The 18,686-nt window shown below is 46.9% G+C and overlaps 1 protein-coding gene across 5 annotated transcripts in view; it reads right to left on the bottom strand.

Moving 5' to 3' along the window:
• Window positions 1–732: 732 nt before the first annotated feature.
• IPO9 (importin 9) overlaps window positions 733–18,686 on the bottom strand; it is a 46,941-nt gene continuing 28,987 nt past the window's right edge. For all 5 annotated transcript variants that reach the window (XM_082463068.1, XM_082463065.1, XM_082463064.1 and 2 more), the window contains 10 exons: window positions 8,326–8,552; window positions 6,257–6,405; window positions 5,672–5,800; window positions 4,791–5,066; window positions 4,515–4,681; window positions 3,835–3,968; window positions 2,730–2,852; window positions 2,262–2,366; window positions 2,007–2,083; window positions 733–1,682 (listed from right to left, as the gene is read on the bottom strand). In XM_082463068.1, the coding sequence (XP_082319194.1) occupies window positions 1,572–1,682; window positions 2,007–2,083; window positions 2,262–2,366; window positions 2,730–2,852; window positions 3,835–3,968; window positions 4,515–4,681; window positions 4,791–5,066; window positions 5,672–5,800; window positions 6,257–6,405; window positions 8,326–8,552 (1,498 nt within the window). In that variant the 3' untranslated portion in view covers window positions 733–1,571. The remainder of the gene's footprint in view (window positions 1,683–2,006; window positions 2,084–2,261; window positions 2,367–2,729; window positions 2,853–3,834; window positions 3,969–4,514; window positions 4,682–4,790; window positions 5,067–5,671; window positions 5,801–6,256; window positions 6,406–8,325; window positions 8,553–18,686) is intronic.

The raw sequence follows: 18,686 nt of genomic DNA on the forward strand, positions 1-18,686 counted from the left end.
AGCAGGCCCGGCCAGTGTGTGGGAGCCCCCGCCTCCCAGGCTGCTGGCACGAGACCACTCCTTTGTGCCTATCCGGGACATCCTGGCCTGGTGGACCTTCAGCACCGAGCCCTGCCTTCAGACCTACAACCGTGGGGCAAGTCTCCGAGCACCAGTGGCCAGACCTGCGTCATCTCACCAGAATCACGGGAGGAGGAGCAGTGGTCAGAGGCGGCACGAGCCCAGGGCCTGGTTGGCAGCCCCGGGAACACACACACACCACCCCGCTCCCAGGCTTTCCACTGCAGGTGGGGGGCAGTGACCAGCAGGGACACCTAGTGGCAACAAGTCCCCAGGCTCCCAAGGCAGCCCCGCAGAATCAATGCCCATGGGGGGGTGGTCTTTCCTTGAGATAGTTAAATTCAGTTTATATTCTATTTCCCGCTGTGAGACCACCACCCTAAGGGAATACTCTGCAGCTATTAAAAATGGGGCACTGGGTGTGGGCAGTACCAAAAAAGGGGCTGCCGGGCTAATTCACCTTCCTCCTCCTGATTTCTCATCCTCATTCACTTTTGAACCCACCACAGACAATTCCCAACTAGGAGAATCAATCATTTCCTCTAGGTCAGCTAAAACACACAACGGTGTCTACTACACAGCTCTACCTAAGCCTTTCCCCTCATTTTAATTTTCCTTCTAAAAGGAACAGAAGGAAGAGGTGCTGAGACACCTTATACCATGCAGACTAAATTCATTTGTAAAGATTACTTTACTCTCCTAGAAAAATACACATTGCAAATTTGAGGGCTACAACTTACCCACCTTAGAGAATTCCTGAGGGAGAGGGGGAGCCTCTGAATATCAGACGGTGTGGGGATGTGTGTGAGAGGCATGTTAAATATGGTTGGGTCAGGTGGACTTTTTAAAAAAATCTGTTTTTCCCTCATTTTTTTTTTTTTCTAAAAAAGGAAAAACAAATTGCCATCTGTCTGGCTTATCCCGTGTGCGTGCATGTATACAGAGGAACAGCGTCGGGGAGGGGCTGTGTCATGCAACGAGGCAAAACCAAGACGACCTCCTTCGACGGGGAGTCTCAGTGTCGCAGGAGGAATGGGGGGCCCTGGCGCCGCTTCCCCTCGCTCCTACGAGACCCAGCGCGTCTGCGGTGCGGGGCAGAAGACACCATTCTCGCCCGAGGGTATTCCTATCTGAACACGTCAGACGTCCTGCGAAAGGAAACAGGTCCACTTTAGAATATGAACGGTCGTGACTTCCGGTGCTCCTCAGGTGAGGCCGAATAATCCATGAACACATAGCCCTTCTGGGCACCATGATCCTGGCCCGGCCAGCAGAGGACTCTAGGAGCAGGGGCGGGCACAGCTGGGGACAAGAAGCTTCCAGAGACGGGCTGCTTCAGGGTGCTTTGGGAAATGTCCTTTGTCCCAGCATTCCTAGGTGATGGCACTGGTGAGCCTGGTCTGTACTGTCAGTGTCACTCTGCAGAGGCCGCTCCAGGCTGAGAAGAAAGTGCATCTCAAGGCCAGTGAGGGCTGCAAAACGGTGTGTGGCGGGGCAGGAGGAGGACCGTTTCAGATGCCAATGGTCTGCAGAACCCGCCTCTCGTGGTCGTTGAGGTGGCCTGAGAACACCACGTAGCAGGGCTGCTGAGCAAACTGGCAGAGGAAGTCCGTGAGGTACGCCTGGAGGAACGGAGGAGGGAGGTGTCCCTGAGGGCGGGAACCTTCACACTAGTGCCAGTGCCCCGAGGGGCTCTAGGGAAGGTTCAACCCAGAGACTGAATCCCACAGGGATCTCCCAAGACCACACGTTGCAATCCACCCCTAGGACTTGGACGACACAGCCCCAGGCCCCAGGAAGCTGGATTCCAACACGGGGCAGGGGTAGGAAGCCCCTGGCTGCAGAGTCCCCGCCCTCCCCCAGCCCTGCCCACCGGGCAAGACGAGGCCAGCCAGGAACGGTGCTCACGCGCGGCTGCTTGCGAGCCGCCGCCGCTGGACCCTCACCTGCAGGTCGACCTGACAGAGAGGGTCCTTCAGGGCGTCAGGGTCCTCCTCCTCGTCATCCTCGTAGTAGTCGTCCCCTGGAGAGACACCCAGCCAGGCAGGGTCAGGGCACGGGCCCGGGGCAGGCAGCGCCCACATGGCTGAGGTCAAGGGGTACAAAAGCCCAAGGCACGTCCCTCGTGGGCCCACCGCTCGCCCTCTCCTGGGCGCCCCGTTCTCGGTACCGGTGTGCGCAGGGCTGGCCTCGACGCTCACCGTATTTACTTGTGGCGAGAATATCGGACAAGAGTTGGCCCGCTAGGCCGTCCTCCTCCTCGTCGTCGTCCTCGTCCTGGTCCTCCCACATGTCACTGGAGTCATCTGCATGGGGCCGAGAAGCAGCTGGAGCACACGCACGCATCTCCCTCCCACACCCAGACCGGCCAGGACACAAAAGCCCCGCGGGTTTCTGCGCTGGGGCCCCATGGGCCCCAGTGGTAAGAGGACCAGGCCAGATCCCCCACTAAGTCTGCATGGAAAAACTAGGCGTGCTGGTGGGGAGAGAACAGGCCGAGAGGCTCTTCAGAACAATCAGAGCCGGAAGGGCTGGCCTCCTGGCCACCCCCGAGGTGCTGCAGGCAGACCCTGGAGATGAGTCTGGGCCGTGGGGGCTCAGCACAGCCAGCCAGCGATCTGCAAGCCCGGGGCCTGGCTGCTAGTTCGGTCTCCAGGGAGTGCGGGCACCTTGGCTCCACTCTGCAGGGGCGGCCTGGCGGGCGGCGTTGGCCTCCATGACGTTGGACAGCTCGTTGATGATCAGCTTCAGGATCTTGACCAGCAAGGGAATGTTTGTCCAGCGCTCAGGGTCTGGGAAGGAAAGAGGAGGCTCCACGTCCGACTGCCCCTGGGCCACTCCCCCCGCAAGGGAGCCCTGCTCACCAGACACAGCGCACCGCCCCCTGGCTCTCCACTGCCCAGACCACACCCAGCCCTGAGGCACGACGGAAAATTAAATAACTTCATTCTGTGCCACGTTACAGGAGTTTAGAAGTCAGGAGAGATGAGAGACTTCAGGGACTAAAGGAGACAGCTTTTGCCAGTAAAAAAGCCTGGAAACCAGGGACCTGCATAGGGTGGAGCACTCCAGGCCCTGGGACTTGCAGTTTGAGAAGCAGCACAGGTGAGTGTAAACCTGCAGTTAAAGAAGGCAGCTCTAGGGCTTCCCTGGTGGTGCAGTGGTTAAGAATCCGCCTGCCAATGCAGGGGACACGGGTTCGAGCCCTGGTCCGGGAAGATCCCGCATGCCGCGGAGCAACTAAGCCCGTGCGCCACAACTACTGAGCCTGCGCTCTAGAGCCCGCGAGCCACGACTACTGAGCCTGCGCTCCGCAATGAGAAGCCACCTCGATGAGAAGCCCGCGCACCCCGCAACCAGAGAAAGCCTACGTGCAGCAACGAAGACCCGATGCAGAAAAAATAAATTAATCAAAAAAAAAAAATGGTTAAGATGGTAAACTAAAAAACAAAAAGGCAGCTCTGCACTCTGCCCACACACCACCGGAGTCATGGGCCAAAGGCAATCAGACACAAGGACGCTAGAAGTGGGCATCCAAGGCCTGGGGTGAAGCTGGCTGCCGGGGAGCCCTGCACCTGGGGCTCCTGTCCACTTTCAGCAGCAGCAGGACCCACACGCTCTGCTCTCCACTGTTTACCTGGGGTTTTCTGCCGCTTCTTATCAAACCCATCACTAACAGTCATGTCTTAACCGCCTCCCAGCCCAGCGGTCCTGAGCCTCGGGGGCGGGGGTGGTGGTGGTGTGTGTGTGTGTGAGGGGAGCAGCGTCACCCACTCTTGGCCGACTTGGAGCGGGTGCGGGTGCCCTCGTCCAGGCCGTAGATCTCCTCCCCCTTCACGCGGATGTCCTGTAGCCGCTTGTCATCCGCGTTGATGCCGTGCTGGAGCAGCTTACACAGCGCCACAGAGCTGGCGAGGAAGAGCCAGAAAGGGCCGATCAGCTGCCCCCTCGGAGTTCACTCCAAGGAGACAAGCAGTTATGTCCCGACACTTGGAGGGTGAAAGTGCTTTCACAACTAATTAGGGGACAGAAGAGAGTTCGGCTGAAAAGGGGATTTCGTGTTCCTAAGGACGGTCGGATGAGAGCTGTCCTTGAACAGAGCCGGAGTGGGTGAGCAGCACAACGACGTCCGCGCCAGGAGGAGTGTGGGGTGATGAGACGCCGTGGATAAAGTCCAGGATGAAAAGTTAGAAAGCTGGGTTTATGAAGAAGAGGCAGCCGCCAGCAGCACTTGGCTGGGTGAAGGTGCGGGCAGGGGAGGGTCTCTAGCCAGCAGAGATCAAAAACACACACTCTACCTGCGACGACTATCTTTTGGGAATTTCAAGATGGCAGCTACTTGAATATACAGTTTAGCCAGAAAGAAACAGAGGCAAAAGGAATGCAACGGGCAGCTGGGTACGTGAAGTCAGGGAAAGAGGCAGAAGGCCCAGAGGAGGAGGAGGAGGCCCCACCTGACTTTGCCCTCGTACTGCCCGTAGAAGAGGTGCTGCCGGCTGGTCCACTCGGCCATCACGAACTCCAGGGCAGGCTTGCCGGTGGGCCCCGGGAGGCTGCACAGGAACTCCAGGAGGGGCTCCAGCTGGGTGTGCACCAGGTGGGCGAACACCATGATCAGGGACTGGGGGGACAGGAGGACGCCGGCTTCAGGGACTCAGGCAGCCGGGCAGGAGACAGAGGGCCGCGTGGCCGCTTCCTCGCCAGCGTCTCTGGGGCTGGGGCCGTCTTACCTGCATCACGCTGAGCGTCTCCGCCTGCTGCATCTTGCTGAGGATGGCACGGAGAATCTGGTCCAGGTTCTCCCCCAGCTCCCGCCCCGCCTTGGAGATGAGGGTGGACACGAGGCGGCCCACGAAGGCGGCAGTGAACTCGGAGGTGCGGGGGTCCAGGAGCTGGCTCACCACCTGCATCACGTACCACAGCCCATTGTGGCCCTGCTCGTCATGCCACTGGGCCACCTGCTCCAGCGTCACCGACACGTAGGCCCGCAGGCACTCACCACCATTCTGCGAGACAAGGGAGGGGACCAGGTCAGCCGCGGGCACACAAGCCCTCCGTCTGCAGGGTCTGGGGGGCTCATTCCGCTGGAGTTGGGGCCGCGCCGTTGCAGACACAGGCGCGCACCACCCTGTCTCTGCTGTGCCGCATCGGCTAGCTCAGAAACGCGCGCTTCTCATCAAAGGGAGAATGGACACGCAAACGGAGTTTCAACCGTAAAGCTCTACCTCTGGTACTGAGAAAACAGAGCTAAGACACAGCAGTAACTGGGGGGACTGCAGGTCTCTGTGAGAATAAAGCAGACCTCACACCAACCACGCTGCCTACAGATTTCCAAAGGCTGACCCCTTTGCTGACTTCATTAGTCTGTACGTCTACAATCTCTTCCGCCGCCGCAGCACCCCCACACAGATAGTAGGATGGCTGGCACTCACACCTTTGAGACGCACAGAACGTCTTGGTTTTAGCAGTCGGAACCCTTCCTGGGTCCTCTGGGTAAATACAGATTTGAGGGGTTTCTATCTCAAAGACAGGAAATGGCGTCCCACTTCTCAGCCTGCTGCACACGCACCGCGGCTTGGACGCCGGCGTGGTGACACCTGCACGGAGATACCTGCATGGTGGCGTTGTCGTCCGTGTGGAGGGTGCACTGGGCCACAGCAGGGAAAGCCTGGCAGATAAGCAGCTGGGAGAGGGGGGGCTTCGTGTTCCGCACGACCGTGGTCAGGATGTCAATGGCCGTCTGCAGGAGAGAAGTCAGGCTTGCCTCTGGGGTGGGCGGAGGGGGCCCAACAACAAGATCCTTACTGTGCGGAGCCCACCCACCAACCCAGAGACACTCATAATGAAAGGCACGTTTCTGGAAGAAGAAGACAGCAGAGGGTACTCTCAAGTCTCCTGGCGGCAGCTCACCACTTGAGAAGCCATGGGGGTGGGCGGGCGCAGAGGGTGACTGGACAGCCAGGGACAGTGTCATCACGGGACTGTCCAATCACCGAGGGCACCTTGGGAACAAGAGCTCCCTTCTGAAAGCCTCGAGAACCGCCCACTGTCCTTGTGGGTGAAGTAGCCCAGGAACATCACCCCGTGAACATATCACGCTGCTGGTCGGCGTCCGCGGGGTGGGATCGCGGGGGGCTCGTGCAGGGCTCGCTCGCGCTCTCTCATCCCCACCCCGGCCCCGTAACGACTGCCGTACCGCACAGAGCCCCGCAGGGATCTTGTCTGCTGGTGCCTGCATGATGCTGACCAGGGTGGGAATCAGCCTCATCTGCATGGGGCCCTGGCAGGCTTCAATCTGGGACAGCTCCTTGAAGATGTCCTGAGCCAGCGAGGCGACCACAGGATCTGAAGTGGAGAAGGCAACACGAGTCCCCCCGCCTGGTGGTCTGTGTGTGCTTCTGCCTTAATGCTGCCTGTTGTTTGGCCCTAACCGAAGTGAACAACTTCCGCTTTGTTTTTTTTTTTTTTTAGAAATTTCATGTAATGTCTGAAACATTTACATTAACATATTTCCATACAAATAACCCAAAGAAAGTTTAGTATTAGTTGTTTTTTGTTTGTTTGTTTTTTTATACAGCAGGTTCTTACTAGTCATCAATTTTATACACATCAGTGTATACGTGTCAATCCCAATCTCCCAATTCAGCACACCACCATCCCCACCCCACCACGGTTTTCCCCCCTTGGTGTCCACACGTTTACAACTTCTGCTTTGATTACACATCACTGACCCGGAACCTACTGGGGCCACCTGAGTAACCGGAAAAGCAGGGAGAGCTGCTAGCTGTCTGGGAGACAGCATGTGTGTGATCTCATGAAGTCAGGGACGAGTCAGCAACAGCTATTCCTAAAACAAAACCTGCCTCTTTTTCTGGGACAAATCTTTAACGTCTGTATTCTTGTGAAACTTGGACTGATTATGAAAACAAATGCTTAAGGGGAAAAAAAGCCCCCACTGATACTTTGTTAAGAAGACATCAGTCTCGGAAACTGCCCAAGCACTGACTCTTCCCAGGTTCCCACGTGTCGACGAGGACCACGTACATCTCCTGGGGGTGGGCACCATGCACAAGAACTCGCAAAGCCATTGGAGGGCAAAAGGTAAATAAAGCCTTCCAAAAGCAGAGCCTCATGAAGAAATGCAACTTCAGCTCGACCTGCTTTATGTAAGAAAAATATATAAGAAAAATATAAACGCCCTCCTCTATCTAGCATGAGACAACGTATGCAGTGTGCAGGGCACTAAGACACACGTTAAAAGTTCACTGCAGCGTTGTCCATAATAGACAAAAACTGTAAACGACCCAGAGGTCCATGAACAGCATGGGTAAATAAATGATGGTATTTATGGAATAAACACTATGTGACGGGCGGAGAGAATGAGGACTATCTAAGACTGCAGTGTGGAACCCTCTTTAGGACACATTTTTAAGTGAAAAAATGAATTGAATAAAATGTTCAGTACAACATCATGTTACATAACCAACCCCCTTCCAAGCTTCAACACTCGCTCTTCAGATACAAATGTCCTCAATATTTCTAATACACACTCACTGCAGAAAAACTTAAAATGCAGGAAAGTATTAAAGGAAAAAACACACCTGTAATCCACCACCTAGAGATAACTACTCTTAACATTTCGATGCATTTTCTTCTGGTGATTTTTCTATAGACATATCCACACATACATCCTTTTCTAAAGCAGAACCACAACTTGGGGTTATATTCTACGCATTTTGGAAAACAATCTATTCGCTTACAAGGTGAGCGCTTCCTCATGGCTTTAACAATTCCTTTGAGGTTGGATTATTAACGGCTGCAAAGCATTCCATTTTATGGATATAATTAATTAACCTCTTATTATTTCCAAATTTTTGCTACTATAAAGAACATGCGATGAACACCTTATTCATAAACCTTTGCATGTACCTCCTTCTTCACTTTTCCTTTTCTAGTTATAGTTCTAGGCCTCTTCTTTTAGGAAGCTTTTGATTTAGTTGCTCAATTCCCTTACTTTACTGTCAAAGTCCTGAATTATACATCTTGCTGGTTAGCTTTCTTCGTGATCTTTCTTCCCAGTTCTTACTAGACAATGAGAGTTACAGGCATAGGTTCTCTGCTGTTTAGTGCTGCTGGATCTATAGCACGACCCTACTCTCGCAAATTCAAAGTCACATTCTTTGCTTCTAATACCAAGACCATCAGACCCAGGGAAGCGCTCACGCGACCCCGCCCCCCCGCCCCCGCAACCTGCCTCGTGCGTACCGTTACTGTACTTGAGGAAGATGGCGATGGTGAAGGGGCAGATTTTGCTCTCCATGCTTGCCGTGAACTCTGGGTCTACCGTACAAACGATGCACAGGGTCTCCATCACCAGGCTGAGGACCTCTGAGCTGAACTGAGCCGCCAGGTGAATTAAGCCATCCAGGACACTGGGGAGGAAGGGCTGAAGCACGTGGGCGCTCTCCGACACTTTCAGCTGGTCGCAATAACTGGAGGGCAAGAAATAAGCAAGAACTGCTCACCAGCGGGGACCTCGATTCCTGGTTTTTCCAATCAGCATTACGTGTTACAGCATTTACAAGTGAAGCTTTATGAAGCTGCTTCCAGAGCTCATTAAGTTTTTACATCTTTCTGTGGCTTTTTTTTTAGAACTATCACCACCACCATTTCTATGTTCTCTAATTTATTTCTGCTTTGGTCTTTGTTATTTCCTTTAAAATTTCTTTCATCCCTCTATTTCGTTTTGAAGCAAATCCCAGTCATGGTTACATCCAAATTATTAAGATATTAAGTCAAATGACTTATGATTCCTCAGACTATTGTTTTAGTCACATTCCTAAGATATATATATATATATATATAATTTTCCAAACAGTGTTTTAAAATCTTTTCCAATACAACTGTTATTTAGTAGGAGACTATTATTTAACTTTCATGTTATAAAGATTTTATACTTTTTGGAGTTTCTTTGCATCCTAAGATGAGATCAATGTATATAAACATTTTACACATACTTACAAAATTGGTGTACTATTTGCAGGGTTTAAAAGTTTGTTTTCAAAACAGAAACAGACTCACTGACGTAAGAGTATGAATTTATGGTTACGGGGGGGTGGGAGGGATAGACTGGGAGTTTGGGATTGACATGTACACGTGGCTATATTTAAAATAGATAACCAACAAGGACCTACTGTACAGCACAGGGAACTCTGCTCAATACTCTTTAATAACCAAGATGGGAAAAGAATTTGAAAAAGAATAGATACATGTATATGTATAACTGAATCACTTTGCTGTACACCTGAAACCAACACAACATTGTTAATCAACTATACTCCAATATAAAATAAAAATTTAAAAATTTAAAAAAAGGAAATTTTATTTCTTAAAAAAAAAGTTTGTTTTCTATACATAGTTCTACCTTATTTGCCTCTTATTCAATCAATAAATATTTACTGGGTGCTGCTTACCATGTCCAATGGGATACAATTATTAAAAATATATCATCTAAGTCTTTACTTTTATTATTTTCAGAACGGTAATAAAAGTCAAAACAAACATTGTTTCTCTATGTTAAAAGAACCTAGTGCAGAAACAAGGCCCCCCGACCCCAGATTCACAATAAATGGTTTTTCTTAACTTAATTTTTAAGTGTCTTAACAACCATATTATTTGTGTCAGCTGCTGGGTTCAAAGATCCACAGTGACTAGTAAACCTGTGGGCTTAGATCTCAGATTTGTTCAGATTCTTTGTTTTTTGGTCCATAACATTGATCTCAGATTTGTTCAGATTCTTTGTTTTTTGGTCCATAACATCTTTTTTTTTTAGCCACACTGCGCGGCTTGCGGGATCTTAGTTCCCCAACCAGGGATCGAACCCGGGCCCTCGGCAGTGAAAGCGCCAATAACTGCTGGATTGTCAGGGAGTTCCTCATCTATAACATCTCTATGTTCAATGCCACCGTGCTCTAATCTAACTCCTCCTTAAGAGCTGGCTCAGCGTCTGGCTGTGGGCAGCTCTTGGCTCGTCAGACTAGGTTCTGCATCCATCGCCACTGGGACTGAGTGGTGCCCTACCTCTTCCCACTGCTTCTCATTCTAAGGGTTTACAGAGTCTGGGAGACCACAGAGTGCATCATCTGGCCAGATCATATGGGATCTTCCATGCCATGCTAAGGAGGTTAGACTTTATCCTGGAAGCCAGTGTATATCAAAGTTTTTTTTGTTTTTTTTTTTTTTTTTTTTTTTTTTACAAATTACTCCTAACACCTAATCTCTTCTTTGCCCTACCCCACAGTCTTCAGGGAAAACCGACATCCCAGGAAAATGCTCTATATTTATCCTGTGGCCTCATGGACCATCCGGTATACTCTGACTTTCTTCCGGGTACCTGTATCCCAGAGTTCGAAGAGCACAACCAGAGCCATGAGTTTTAATTTTCAGGCACACGAGCCAGGGCAGCCACAGTGGGAGAGGGAGGAAGGGAGGAGAGGCGAAGGAACCAAGCCCTGGCACAGAGCTGGCATCTCTGGGAGTACAGACCTCTATCTGTAGGTATAAGATCTAAAGGTACAAGATCTGTACTTTTACTATAACAGGGACTACAGGTAGGGTAGGCCTGGAGGTGGTAAACAGTAAGCTCAGTAGTGGATGTGTTAGTTTTCAGGTGCTTGTAAGATACCCATCCTGGTATAGACAGTAAGCACATACATTAATTTGGAGCTCTGGAGAAAGGCTGGCATAAATATGATTAGAGAAATGAGACACAAGTGGAAGTATCTGTCAATCAATATCTTGTTTCAGAAATGGTTTAAGGCAGTTTGCAATAATACATACACTACGACATGAATGAATATATTAAAACTGGGGTAAAAGAGAGAAAAGCCAAGGTGGTATGATGACCAGGAAAGGGTTGCTGGTGACATGAGAATGAGCAGTTTCGGTGACGTGATGAGAATATAAGCCAGACTGAAACTGGCTGGAAAACTGAAGAGGGAAATGGCCAAATGGAGAATCCTGGCTGTGAAAGAACGCACAGCTAGCATCCCTTCACAGGAAGCTCTTAACCTGGGGTCCACTCTTCCACACATGATGTAAAATTTTATAAACAGGTATGAGTGTCCATTTCTTTGCTGTGCACGTTCATGGCTTTTGTCACTTTTCCAGAGACAGCTGTTAACACCTTTACAGAAAACCAATGCCCATGTAGCCAGAGAATTGAAAACTATTAAACAAAAGAGAGTTCTCGTCACATATTTTTTCTGATTATAAGAGTAATATAAAATTTAAGCAAACTTTAAGTTTCTTTAAATTTAAATTCTTCTCAGCTTTACTGCGGCGTGACCGACCTATAAAATGGTTAGCTATGTACACTGTGGTGACTGGACGGACATGCACAGCGTGAAAGGTTTCCCACATCCAGGTCACTGACACGTCCATCATCTCAGATTTACCTTCTTCTGGGTGAGAACACTAATTTCTACGTCCCGTTACATGATGCAGTCACCATATCTCACGTTAGATCCTCAGCCCTTGGTCATCTGACCGACGACAGCGTGTACCCTTTTATCAATCTCTCCATGTTCCCCACCCTCAGCAACCTCCTTCCTGCTCTCCTTTACAAAGGGTTGGGCTTTTTAAAAGGTTCCACATATAAGTGATACCATGCAGTATTCGTCTTCCTCTGTGTGGCTTATTTCACTCAGCACCATGCCCTCAAGGTCCATCCAAGCTGCTGCAAATGGCAGGCTTTCCCTCTTTCTCACAGCTGAGCTGAGTTATATTATGGTCCACTGAATACTCACACATCTCCTTCATCCACTCATCCACCGATGCACACTCAGGTTGTTTCCACGTCTCGGCCACTGTGAATAATGCCGCGATAAACACAGGAGTGCAGACACCTCTTCAAGATCTTGTTTTCATTTCCTTTGGATATATACCCAGAAATGGGACTGCTGGATCAAATGGTAGTTCTATTTTTAAATTTTTTTAGGACCCTCCATACTGTTTTCCAGTGGCTGCACCAATTTACATTCCCACCAGCAGTGCACAAGGGCTCCCTTTTCTCCACACCCTCACCAACCTTGTTATTTCTTGTCTTTTTTTTTTAAATAATTTTTTTTAACTGTGTTAATTTTATTTATTTATTTATTTATTTATGGCTGTGTTGGGTCTTCGTTTCTGTGCGAGGGCTTTCTCTAGTTGTGGCAAGCGGGGGCCACTCTTCATCGCGGTGCGTGGGCCTCTCACTATCGCGGCCTCTCTTGTTGCGGAGCACAGGCTCCAGACGTGCAGGCTCAGTAATTGTGGCTCACGGGCCCAGTTGCTCCGCAGCATGTGGGATCTTCCCAGACCAGGGCTCGAACCCGTGTCCCCTGCATTGGCAGGCAGATTCTCAACCACTGAGCCACCAGAGAAGCCCTTTTTTTTTTTTTTTTAATTTATTTATTTATTAATTTTTTTGGCTGTGTTGGGTCTTCATTTCTGTGCGAGGGCTTTCTCTAGTTGTGGCAAGCGGGGGCCACTCTTCATCGTGGTGCGCGGGCCTCTCACTATCGTTGCCTCCCTTGTTGCGGAGCACAGGCTCCAGACGTGCAGGCTCAGCAGTTGTGGCTCACGGGCCTAGCTGCTCCGCAGCATGTGGGATCTTCCCAGACCAGGGCTTGAACCCGTGTCCCCTTCATTAGCAGGCAGATTCTCAACCACTGCGCCACCAGGGAAGTCCCATATTTGTCTCTTTGATGATAGCCATTCTAACAAGTCTGAGGTGGTAGCTCATTGTGGTTTTGATTCGCATTTTCCTGATAACTAGTGATGTTGAGCGCTCTTTCATGTACCTGTTGGCTATCTGTATGTCTTCTTTGGAAAAAGTGTCTTTTCAAGTCTTCTGCCATTTTTAAAAATCAGATTATTTGCTATTGAGTTGTATGAGTTTTTCATATATTTTGCATATTAACTGCTTATCAGATAAATGGTTTGCAAATATTTTCTCCCATTCAGTAGGTTGCCTTTTCATTTGGCTGATGGTTTCCTTTGCTGTGCTTTTTTAGTTTGATGTAGTCCCACTTGTTTACTTTTGCTTTTGTTGCCAAATACAAAAAATCATTGCCAAGACAAATGTCAAGGAGTTTAACTTTTATGTTTTCCTCCAGGAGTCTTATGGTTTCAGGTCTTAGGTTCAAGTCTTTAATTTATTTTGAGTTGACCTAAGCATACGGTGTAAGATAAGGGTCCAGTTTTTCGAACACCATTTATTGAAGAGACTGTCCTTCCCCCAGTGTATATTCTTGGCTCCTCTGTCATAAAATAATTGACCATATAAGTGTGGGTTTATAGCTGGGCTCTCTGCTCCACTGATCTCTGCTCCACTGATCTCTGTGTCTGTTTTTATGCCAATACCACACTGTTTTGATTACTGTAGCTTTGTAATATAGTTTAAAATCAGGAAGTGTGATGCCTCCAGCTTTTTCTTTCTCAAGATTGCTTTGGCTATTCAGGGTCTCTTGTGATTCCACACAAATGTTAGAATTGTTTGTTCTTCTATGAAAAATGCCACTGGAATTTTGATGGGGTTGCACTGAATCTGTACATTGCTTTGGGTAGTTTGGACATTTGAAAAATATTCATTATTCCAATCCATGAACATGAAACATCTTTCTATTTGTGTCTTCTTCAATCTTTCATCGACGTCTTATAGTTTTCTGTGTACAGATCTTTCACCATCTTGGTTAAATTTATGCTTAGGCATTTTATTGTTTTTGATGCAATTGTACAGGAGATTGTTTTTTAAATTTCTCTTTGTGATAGTTCATTATTTCTTCTTTTCTTTTCTAATTGCTCTGGCTGGGACTTCCAGTACTATGTTGAATAGGAGTGGTAAGAGTGGGTACCCTTACCTTGTTCTTCATCTTAAGAGAAAAAGCTTTCAGCCTTTCACTGTTGAATATGATGTTAGCTGGGGGGGTTGTCATCTATGGTCTTTATTGTGTTGGGATATGTTCCTTCTATACACTTTGTTGAAAGTTTTTGTCATGAATGAGTATTGAATTTTGTCAAATGCTTTTTCTGCATCTATTAAGATACTCATGTGATTTTTTATTTTTCACTCTATTAATTGGTGTATGACATTTATTAATTTATGTATGTTGAACCATCCTTGCATCCCAGGGACAGATCCCACTTGATCATGGTGTGTGATCCTTTTACTGTGTTGTTGAATTCAGTTTGCTAGTGTTGTGTTGAGAATCTCTGCGTCTATATTCATCAGGCATACTGGCCTGTAGTTTTCTTTTCCTGTAGTGTCCTTGTATGGCTTTGTTATCAGGGAATGCTGGCCTAGTAAAATGAGTTTGGAAATGTTCCCTCCTCTTCAATTTTTTGGAAAGAGTTTGAGAAGGACTGGTATTAATTCTTCTTTAAATGTTTGTAGAACTTACCAGTGAAACCACCTGGTCCTGGGCTTTTCTCTTACGGGAGGTTTTTGATTACTGACTCACTCTCCTTGTTAGTTACTGGTCTGTTCAGATTTTCAATTTTCTTTATGATTCAGTTTTGTTAGGCTGTATGTTTCTAGGAATTTATGCATTTCTTTTAGGTTATCCAATTTGTTGGCATATACCTGTTCACAGTCGTCTCTTATGAACCTTTGCCTTTCTGTGTTATGAGTTGTAAAGTTTCCCCTCTCATTTCTGATTCTGTACTTGAGTCTTCTCTCTCTTCTTTTCAGTCTAGCTAAAGTCTGTCAATTTTGTTTATCTTTTCAAAAAACCAGCTCTTAGTCTCACTAAATTTTTCTAATATTTTTCTGCTCTTTATTTTATTTATTGCTGCTCTCATCTTCCTACTGCTACCTTTGGGCTTAGTTTGTTCTCTAATTCCTGAGGTATAAAGTTAGGTTGTTTGAGAGCTTTCTTTTTTCTTAATGTAGGTGTTTTTATCTATAAACTTCCTTCTTAAAACTCCTTTTGCTGCATCCCATAAGTTTTGGTATTTGTATTTTCCATTTTCGTGTGTTTTAGAATATCTTTATCATTTTTAAAAATTAATTTATTATTTATTTTTGGCTGCGTTGGGTCTTCATTGCTGTGCGTGGCCTTTCTCTAGTTGCGGTGAGCAGGGGCTACTCTTCATTGCAGTGTGTGGGCTTCTCATTGCGGTGGCTTCTCTTGTTGTGGAGCACGGGCTCTAGGCGCACAGGCTTCAGTAGTTGTGGCACGCGGGCTCTAGAGTACAAGTTCAGTAGTTGTGGCTCACGGGCTTAGGTGCTCTGCAGCTTGTGGGATCTTCCCAGACCAGGGCTCGAACCCGTGTCCCCTGCATTGGCAGGCAGATTCTTAACCGCTGCACCACCAGGGAAGTCCCTCAGAATATTCTTAGATCTCTCTTTTGAGTTCTTTGATCCATGGGTTGTTTAGAAGTGTGTTGTTTAATTTCCATATATTTGTGATTTTTCCAGTTTTCCTACTGTAACTGATTTCTGTTTCATCTCAACATGATCAGAAAAGATACTTGGTATTATTTTGTTAAATTCACTAAAACCTGCTTCATGACTTACCCTGGAGAATGCTCCATGCATGCTTGGGAAGGATGTATGTTCTGCTGCTGTTGGATGGAATGTTCTGTATGTCTGTTGGGTCCATTTGGTTGAAAGTATAGTTTAAGTCCAATGTTTCCCTATTGATTTTCTGTTTGGATGAGCATATCCATTGTTGAGGGTGGGGTATAAATCTCCTGCTATTACTGTACTGTTGTCTATTTCTCCTTTCAGATATTGATATTTGCTTAATATATTTAGGTGCTCTGATGGCAGGTGCACATATATTTATAATTGTTGTATCTTCCTGATGAATTAACCCCCTTATCATATAATGACCTTTGTTTCTTGTTACAGCTTTTGAATTAAAGTACTTTGTCTGATAAAAGTACAGATACCCTCACTCTCTTTTGGTTTCTACATACACGGAATATCTTTTTCCATCCCTTTACTTTGAGCCTATGTGTGTACTAAAACCTATAGTCTCTTTTAGGCAGCATATAGTTGGGTCTTCTTTTTCAATCCATTCAGCTACTTTGACTTTTAATTGGAGAATTTAATCCATTTATATTTAAAGTAATTTTTGACAAGTAAGCCCATTTTATTAACTGCCATTTTATTAATTGTTTTCTGGCTCTTCTGTAGTTCCCTGTTCCCCTGACCTTTCTCTCTGGCTGTCTTCCTTTGTGAATGGTGATCTTCCATGGTGGAATGCTTTGACTCCTTTCTCTTTATCTTTTGTGCATCTATCATAGATTTTTGCTCTGTGGCTACCATAAGACATTTTATAGATATGATAGTCTATTTCACACTGACAACTTAACTTTGACTGCATACAAAAATTCTACCCCTTTATTCTCTTCCTTTAATGTTTCTGATGTCACGATTTAACTCCTTTTATACTGTGTATTCATAATAATAATCAAAGTATTTAGCTAGTTATTTTTAACACTTTCATCCTTTAACCTTTATACTAGAGTTAGGTGGTTAACACACCACCGTATTACAGTGTCAGAGTATTCCGAATTGATTATATACTTACCTGTATCAGTGTGTTATATATTTTCACATTATTAATTAGCATCCTTTCATTTTAGCTTGAAGAACTCCTCTTAGCATTTCTTGTAAGGCAGGTCTAGTGGTGAAGAACCCCTTCAGCTTTGTTGTCTGGGAAAGTCTTTATCTTGTCTTCAGCTCTAAAGGACAACTTTCCTAGCTAAAGCACTCTTGGTTGGCAGTTTTTTCTTTCAGCACCTAGAATATATCATCCCACTGTCTCCTGTCCTGCAAAGTTTCTGCTGAGAAATCTGTTGCTAGCCTTATGGGAGTTCCCTTGCATGAGAGAAAAGTTTTTTCCTCTTGCTGCTTTGAAAATTCCCTCTTTGTCTTTGATTTTAGATAGTTTTTACTACATTTTGTCTTGGAGAAGATCACCCTGGATTGAAATTTTGGGGTGATATATTAGCTTTATAACCAGGAGGTACAAATCTCTCCTCAGATTTGGGAAGTTCTCAGCCATTATTTCTTTAAAAAGCTTTTCGCCCCTTCTCCCTCTCTTCTCCTGGGACTCCAATAATTCGTAGACTGCTTCTCCTAAAGATATCCCACAGTTCATGTTTTCTTCTTTCTTTTTCATTCTTTGTTCTCTATCCTCCTCTGATTGGATGATTTTGAAGGTTCTGTCTTCTATTTCACAGGTTTTTTCTTCTGCCTGATCCATTCTGCTACTGATGCTCTCTACTGCATTTTTCCATTTCATTCTCTGTATCCTTCAGCTCCAGAATTTGTTTGGTTCTTTTTTATGATTTCTCTCTTTGTTGAACTTCTCATTTTGTCTGTGAGTTGTTTTTCTAATTTCATGGAATTGTCTTTCTGTGTTTTCTTGTAGCTCATTGAGCTCCTTAAAATGGCTGTTTTGAAATTCTTTATCAGATAAATCACAGATCTCCACGTCTTTGGGGTTGGTTACTGGAACATTATTGTGTTTCTTTTGTGATGTCATGCTTCCTTGGTTTTTCATATTCCTTTATGTCTTGCACTGCTGTCTGCACTTCTGAAGTAGCAGTCACCTCCTCCAGGCTTTACTGACTGACCTCTTCCAAGTGTCCAATCTTGGATTTTTTTTTTTGCTCCAGTGGTGTGCTAGAACTTCTCCACTGGGCTTTGGACTTCAACAAAGGCTCTCTCATCTGTGGGTAACTGTCTCAGTCAGTGTTCTCCAGGAGGTCCTGGACCACGTCAAGATCCACAGCTGGGACCGAGGTCTGTGTTTCTATTATCTGACATACAGGTGGGTGAGATTCCCCCTGGGTCCCTTGGTGTACAGTGCCGATGACAGAACCAAAGCCAAATGGGGCTGTAGCCGGGACTATGGTCGGCAAGTCAGTGGCTGGGATGTGGGCTTGTCTTCTCAAAACAGCTCTCCTTGTCCTTAGATGGCACTGAGTTTGACAATCTCCTCGCTTGGACAGATATCAAATTGTTGTTGTGGGAGGGATAAGAGCGAGGGACATCTTACTCAGACATCTTGCTGACACGCCCCCCCGCAGCAATGCTTTCTAAAGACATATAGTAATGCCAACCCCTCAATCTCTGCTTCAAAAGGTAAGGAGGTAGTGCAGGCAGGTGGAAGGTGAACTCTGCGTTTTTAGGGTTTCGAGCAATTCTTAGGATTCAACTGAGACTCTTAAGTTTGGACTTGAAAATACTCCTGAAAACATCAATACTCCCTGTGGTCTGAGAAGGAATATAAATAAAGGACTAATAGAGCCACTAGTACACTAGCTGTGACAAAGAGAAGTAAAATTGGGAAAAAATAAGCAGTGTTTCCAGGCTACATTATCCCAAATTTGGTTTCCAATACAGAGGCAATCAATCAACCAAATGACTCTAAGCCTGCTTCTATGACCCGCTGCTGTGCGACCCTAGGCAAGTTAGTTATCTCTCGGAGCCTCAGGTTCTGCTTCTCTGTAAGACGGGGAGTTGGTCTAGACGATTCCAGAGCTGGAGTGAATTGAAAAGGAACGAGGAGTAAAAGGGAACAGGATGTATCCGGGACTCACAGAAGCCTTGTTTCTGGCATGGTTTC

Source organism: Balaenoptera physalus (assembly GCF_965194825.1).
Source record: "Balaenoptera physalus genome assembly, chromosome: 1".
NCBI classification, from domain to species: domain Eukaryota; kingdom Metazoa; phylum Chordata; class Mammalia; order Artiodactyla; family Balaenopteridae; genus Balaenoptera; species Balaenoptera physalus.